This window comes from Mustela lutreola, chromosome 7 (genome assembly GCF_030435805.1).
Source record: "Mustela lutreola isolate mMusLut2 chromosome 7, mMusLut2.pri, whole genome shotgun sequence".
Lineage (NCBI taxonomy): Eukaryota > Metazoa > Chordata > Mammalia > Carnivora > Mustelidae > Mustela > Mustela lutreola.
In genome coordinates, this window is record NC_081296.1 from 40,045,554 (window position 1) to 40,052,304 (window position 6,751).

Genomic DNA, 6,751 nt, shown 5'->3' on the forward strand with positions numbered 1-6,751 from the left:
CCCCCACTGCTGAGCTTAAAGATGAAGAATCCGGCGTGTTTGTTCCAGGCAGATGTAATCACACGAACAGTCAAGTCTAGAGGGCAGGACACTGCATGAATAATTCAAGCACTCCAGTCACTTGATTGTGTGTGCAGATAAAACACCAGTCAACCGCTAAACAGGTCAGCTGATAAACTTGTTTGCTCAGGCCTAACCACCATCCGCCAAATGCACCCAAGACCCACACTACAATTAGTGGCTGGGCTTTCTTCTGCAGAACCCTCACAAGCCTAGGGAGTGGCCGGCCTCATTAGGTCAGGGCTGCCTTTCTCAGCCCCGGTTTCTTCACCTCTTGCCTCTTTGCTCCTCCACAGCCACAGGGCGATTACACCCAACGCAAGACTGTGCCCTAAACCCTGCGAAGGCCTTGGCGCTCAGAGCACACTTGTCCATGCTCGGAAGCCAAGTGGAACGAGCTGGAAGGCAAAGGGGAGCAGGGAGTGGGGTCAAAGTGCTCAGTGGGGCAATCCAGAGGTGTGGCCTGGAGTCTCAGCTCTGCCCCACTGGCCTCCCTGAAGCCTCAATTTCCTGGCCTCTACAAAGGGCACAAGGAATCCCATCTGTCTGCCTCTAGCAGCTGGGAGGACTGTGAGACTATGTTGCCAAACCTCAGGCATTCTCCCCCTAAGAGCTCAGTCTGGGGAATCGCCAGAGGTCCCAGACGCACACAGCTGCTCTTGGGGCGAACCCCACCACCGAAGGCGTTCTGACGGCTAACTCTTCCAGAGTTCAGAGTCTCCCCAGGACTCCAGGAACACCTTTGCTCCACCGGCCAAGATGGATTCTTTGTGCCAAAGAACCATCCACTCACAGACTAGGGAACACCACCCATGCAGACCTCAACATGCAACAACGTATTACACCTTAATTACGAAGCTCTTAGAATAACTGCTGCTATAAATTTTAAACCTGGGTGCAATTACCCTCTTTAAACACACCCAAGATACTAAGCACTGACGGGGAAAATAGTGGGGGTGGAGAAAGGGAGGAGGTGGCACCTTGCCTGATACCCCAAGATCCTTGAACTCCTGAGAACCCAGGGCTGCTGCAGGCATTCGGACTGGACGAGTCAGATCCCGCTGGTCCCACCTAAAATTTGTGGATAGAACCTGTCTCCAGTTCATTCTTCTGAAGAGAAATATCCTTACGTACCAAGCTGTGTCTGCTTATGATTTTCCATGGCTCAAGAAGTAAGACCCTGGTAGCCTTCCTGCGCCTTCCTAAGGAGCTCATAATCCCTCAGGAAGCCACAGACTGGCTTCCTACCTTGCTCCAAAAACTCGGGCCCCTTTCTGGCTGCCCTCTACCCAACACTGGGGCTCCTCCAGTACCGAAAGGAAACCACAGATTCAAAAAGCTTTATAGGAAGCCGCTAAAGCAGGTGGCAATCTACAAGCATTCCTGGGTCACCTGCCCTTCTCACCTGCCTGGGTCCCTGTGCACCCCCCGAAGAAAGAACAAAATTTAGACCTTGTAAATGACTGTTCCTTTGAAGCAAAAAATCCATTCAAGTCACGGTCACCAAAGGCTAGAATGAGTCAACAGCCTTCTGAGATTTCAAGAACACCAATTGTTAAAAAGAACAACCGGCCTGGGCCATTTATTTGTGCCAAGTCACTTCTAATCTCTGGCCAAGCCAAATTACAGGCAGCCTCTCCTTGGAACACAAATACACAAACAGGCCTCTCCCACAGCCCAGCCTAGCGCCTGGGACTAGTTACTGATATGCACTGGAGATAAAGGCTGTTTGTATTTGCTAGGTTTGAGGTATACTGTTATTAGAAGAGTGACAATTCGAGGTAGTTTACATATCCATCAAACAGCAGCACACTAGCGAAACTGGTTTGACTTCAGGATTTCAAAGCTGAGCTCAACTACCAGCCATCTCAACAGCCCCCACGAGGCTGCCCCAGGGCAAGTTACTTCATCTCTCCGCTTCAGCTTCCTTCTCTGTAAAATGGGAACCCAGCTGCCTTCAAATGAAGATGGAGAGGAGAAAGCGGCCTTGGAACTGCAAGGTTCCAAGGCATTTTAGCCGTAGTTCATCCTGGATTCCTATTTCTCAGCATTTAGTGACTTGTGCCCTTAAATTCTGACTGCTCAGCCTGGCTTTTAAGACTCTTGAAGTTAATCTTATCAAGGTAGAACATCAAATTTTCGCACATAAACACACACAGACATATCCCTCCTGTGTTTCCCCTCAAGAATTTTACATTAAAACATTTCAAAGCAGCCAGCAATCCCCACTCTGAGCTTCAGGAGTTTGTAAAGCAGATCCTGAAGGTACAGCTTTACTTTTGCTCCTTTATCGTCCACCAAGATCCAAAACCGGGACTAATTTCACAAGCTTGATTGCTAAAAACCTCAAAATGTCCAAGAAATCAGCGACGCCTCAGACCCTGAATTTTGGAGACTGGATCCATTCACTCTTCAAGGGGAAGTAGGAGGAACACAAGGACTAGGCTCATTTTCAAACAGGAGAGGCTATCAGAAACCCATGGCTTATATGTTTTTAACCATCAGATTTTTTAGAAAGAAAAGCACTTACCTGCTTGTGCATTTCAATGTTCAGGCCGTAGGACATCTCGTAGTACTAAAAGTGAAAAGAATCACCGTTAACAGGCAACACACTGATCTGCTCACTTTCCAAACTCAGCTTTTGGGGCAGGTTTCTGGCCAAGTCATACTTTTATGATACGTCTGCTAAAGGGGTTCAGCCCAAACCCGAAGCAAGCTACAGAGATGGGTTTAAGAGCTGACAGTGGGCGAGTGTTGTTCTCTCCTCTACAGGACATTATACATGCAGTAGTGCGAAGAGCAGAGCCCAACCCCTCCCACAAGCATCCCATGTGCCATATATCCTGTTTATACAAGGTTCGGGTTCAACAGGGAATCGTGTGTACACTGGGACCCTCTTGTCCTCTGAGAGTTATTTAGCAATGTGTCGAAGGCCTCTTATGTGAAAAGCAGTGCAGGGAGGCCGCTTAAGTGCCTTCCATGTTCTCTCACAAACGGAAGATTGAAACTCACTGAAACAGACACTGGGAAACGGGTGAGAATCAATCTCCTGCCCCAAGGCTGACCAGATTCTCCAGTTGGGGTATCCCTGAGGAGGGAGGGGAATGGAGGCAAAGGGCTTTCAAAGGCTCCTCCAGGCTCACAAAACCCAGGGGGAGGCAAGGGGGAGGCAGAGAGAGCTTCTGTCCCACTCTGGCCAGATCCCAGGGCTGCAAAGCAGCAAAGTTTCCAAACACTCCCAGGAGGTCTCTAAGAGAGAGATTCCTCCAACCCGACGTGGGCTGATCCAATGCTATCTCACTAGCCAAGACAGGGCAAGCAGCCCTCTGGGAAACCTTGAAAACACAAATGAAAGGGGCATAGAGGTAGCGTCCAAGCGCCCCGCCTGGAGTGGGGTTTCTCTTTCTGCCCCTCCTCTCACCCACCCTCCTGCAAGTGGCCCGGGCTAAGGCGGGGTGGGGGTGGGGGGGTTAGTGGAGGGGGACAGCAGAAGTGGAGGGTCGGGGTACACTGCGGCTAACACCGGCTCCCAGAGCTACCCTGCGGCTGGCTGGCCGGCCGCCGCGTGCTGGGGACCCCGCTGCAGGGTCCCCGGACCCCCGCCCTCGGCCCGCCCCCGCCCCAGGCCCGCGGCCGCCTCTCACCATCACGTAATGGCGCTGCATCTCCGTCTTCTCGTTCGCCAGCTTGTCGTACTCCACTTTGAGGCTGCGAGGGCAGGAGGAGCCTGCTCAGGCCTGGAGCCCGCGCAGCCTCCTCCGAGGCTCCAGCGCCAGGGCCTCCACGAGCCACTTTACTACTTCCTGACGCCCCGGGGGTACCCCGATCATCCCGCAGCCTCGGGGCGGAGGGGGCTCTGCTCCCCGCCGCCGGGAGGGGAGTGAAACAACTTGAAACTTCCCGCGGCCGAGCGCGTGGACTTCTCCAAGCCGCGGGGGACGGGGGCGGGGGGCCCGGCTCGCGACCCCCGGAACCTGGAATGAGCCCCCCGCGACACCGATCCTCACCTCGCGCGGGCCCAGCGGGCGGCGGGGAAAGCCGGGAGGCTGCGGGCAGCAAAGGGTTAAGGCGCCGCGCTCTCGCAAAGGGGAAACAAAAGGCGGAGGCCCGGGCTGCCCCGCCGCCCCGGGTCGGGAGCCCCCACCGTCCCCGCTGGGGGTGGCAGGAGCCGTGGCGGGGACGCCCCTCCCCGCCGGCCCCGGGGAGGCCCCCATCCGCCTTACCTGTGATATTGAGCTTGCAGGAACTGGAATTCGTCTTTGATCCTGTCACAAGACTCAGCCACCGTGAATTTAAATCCCGGCTGCCCGGGCTGATGGGGAGCCTGGAGTCCGCGAGGACAAGACAGGGGAGGGGGCGGGGGAGTCAGATGGGGCTCCGGGCTGCCTCTGCCCCTCGGCGGCTTCTGCCGGTTCCCCCCGCCCAACCCAGAGGCCACCCTCACAGCCCAGAACGTTCCTAGCAAGTTTCTCAGCTGCCCGTCGAGGCGGGGGGAGGGGGAGGCGGCGGTGGACGCCCCATATCCCTCCCCATTGGCGGCCGGGGCTTGCATCCCCTGCACGAACGGGCTCCCATTCCCAAGTAAGACAGGGACTGGGAGACAGCTGGGTGAGTTGGGAGAGGGGGCGGGTGGGCAGCGTGAAAACAAACAGTGCCGCTGGAACACGGGCAGCCCCCCGCGCCACTCGGGCGGAATTAACCTCCTCTCTCAACGGCGCCCCCCCATCCCTATCCCCTTTGTGTGAGCGCGCGCGCGCGCGCACACACACACACACACACACACACACCCCATAAAGGTAGCAACAAGCAAAATGGAGGTGCCAGATAAACTGCCTCGTTTACCCTGCCATGATAGATGCTTAAATAAACCGAGTTGCAATTACTCACCGGATGTCTGCCTTGCGGATACATGGCAGGGAGGGGTCGTGATTCCGAGAGCGTAGAAGCGCCGAGAGCTCGGGCCGGGGAGGTACGCGGGAGGGGGGAGCCAAGCCCCAGCGGGGGGCGGCCGGGAAACCTAGAGCTCGCCCCCGGCCCCCCCAGCCCGCTCTCGCAGCGAAATCCCAGAGTCGGGCGCTCGCCCCAAGTCGAGACAAAGAGCTGCGGAGCAGGCGGCAAAGTCGTCGGCGGGCGCCGAGGCCGGGCGGCGGGCGCGGGCTTTGTGCGCCTAGGGCTCGGCGGGCTGCGGCCGGCCGCCTTCCCCCAGTTGCGTGGAGCGCTTCAGAGCCGGGCGCTGTGCGGACATCGTCGTCTCCACGGTGGCTCCGGCGCGGGGTCTCGAGGCCGGGGTCCCCTCCTGGGGCGACTGAGGGCCCCCTCCGGGATCACTCAGCGCCTCGCGCCGCGAGGGGGGCGCGCCGAGGCTGCCCCAGCATCCGGGGCGCGCGGGTCCGATCCCAGAGGCGGCGCTCGTGGAGAAGAGGAAGGAGGCAAGCACCGATGTGGTGGCTGGGGGCCGCAGGAGCGCCGGAGGGTGAGGGCGGGAGCCCGGCGCGGGCGCTTCGACGCCCCCCCTCGGAGAGGAGAGCCTGCTGTTCCGTCTGCTACTGCCGCCGCCGCCGCCGCCGCCGCTGCAAGCCCTTCCCAGGGCCGAGGAGGAAACTCCAGGCTCAGTAGGTGCAAATCAGCCGCCCTGGCATCCTAACTCCAGCGGGCACAGGAAGCCTCCGCAAATGGGTCCTCGCTGTTCCCAGCTCCAGCGCCGCGTCCTCGGCGAGGAGCGCTCGGCGCCGCCACCGCAGCCGCCTCGGAGCGCACAGGCAGGAGAGCGCAGCCGGAGACCCGGGAGCTCTGCGGCTTCCTTCCTTCCCCTCGGCCTGGCTGTCCTCTCCGCGCCCCGACAAACCCCCCAAACACACACTACCAAACACACACACACACACACACCCAAAAAAGTGCCCCGGACCTGCGGATACCACACACAGACAGGCGAGGGGGACGAGCACGAGGTCTGAACTGCCGCGAGAGCAGTTCCAAATAGGGACTGAAAAGTAACAAAATAATGTGGCAGCTTCGCCCTGCGCTGGCCAATGGGAGTGCGGGGCCCCCACGTGGGGCTACCGGACTCGGCCTGCGACTGGGCGCCGCCGGGCGCGACGTCACAATGCCCTCTTGTGTCTAAAACTATGCATGAAAAGTAGCAATCAGGCCCTACCCGCTGGTGACTTTCGCATGGGAGTGAAAAACAGCGCTCCTCAGATCAGGAATTAACCGAAAGACATATAATAAATAGATATATATTATAGTCCCGGGCTGCTAGACTCCCCCCACCCGCTTTTCTCTTTCTTCCCCTCCCCCCACGATCTACTAGCAAATAATTATTTGGCGGGAGGGGTAAAGAAAGGAAACAGAGGAATAACAACAAAACAAAAAAAGACAAGCTGTACGGTCCTCAAAACCTGTGGCTGGTAGTAATGTATCAGTTTATTCTGCAGTGGCGGCGAACGATTCCTCCCTCGAATCTCATTAGGTCTGCAAAGCAGCCCAATTAGATACTATAAAACAAACAGAATCACTTTGTCACTTTAACGTTTTCACTTCGCAAGATTTAAGACTGATAAAATGGTGGGTCACAAAGTTGCCTCCCACCTTAAAAAAATTCGATGGGAACTGAGGGTGCCCCTTTCTTTACCCCTTCTCCTGCCCCCCCCCCCACGGGTCCCCAGCTTTTCTTCTTTGTTCATTCCTCCTT

At 57.1% G+C, this 6,751-nt stretch overlaps 1 protein-coding gene across 10 annotated transcripts in view; it reads right to left on the bottom strand.

The window, feature by feature from the left end:
- The window catches only part of TLE3 (TLE family member 3, transcriptional corepressor), a 46,972-nt gene extending 40,925 nt beyond the window's left edge, over positions 1-6,047 (bottom strand). For 9 of the 10 annotated variants that reach the window (XM_059180539.1, XM_059180538.1, XM_059180537.1 and 6 more), the window contains exons 1-4: positions 4,948-6,047; positions 4,284-4,384; positions 3,705-3,768; positions 2,591-2,635 (exon numbers count right to left, since the gene is read on the bottom strand). In XM_059180539.1, coding sequence (XP_059036522.1) covers positions 2,591-2,635; positions 3,705-3,768; positions 4,284-4,384; positions 4,948-4,971 — 234 coding nt within the window. In that variant the 5' untranslated portion in view covers positions 4,972-6,047. The remainder of the gene's footprint in view (positions 1-2,590; positions 2,636-3,704; positions 3,769-4,283; positions 4,385-4,947) is intronic. The other variant, XM_059180535.1, reaches the window with a different exon arrangement.
- Between the last annotated feature and the right edge of the window lie 704 nt (positions 6,048-6,751).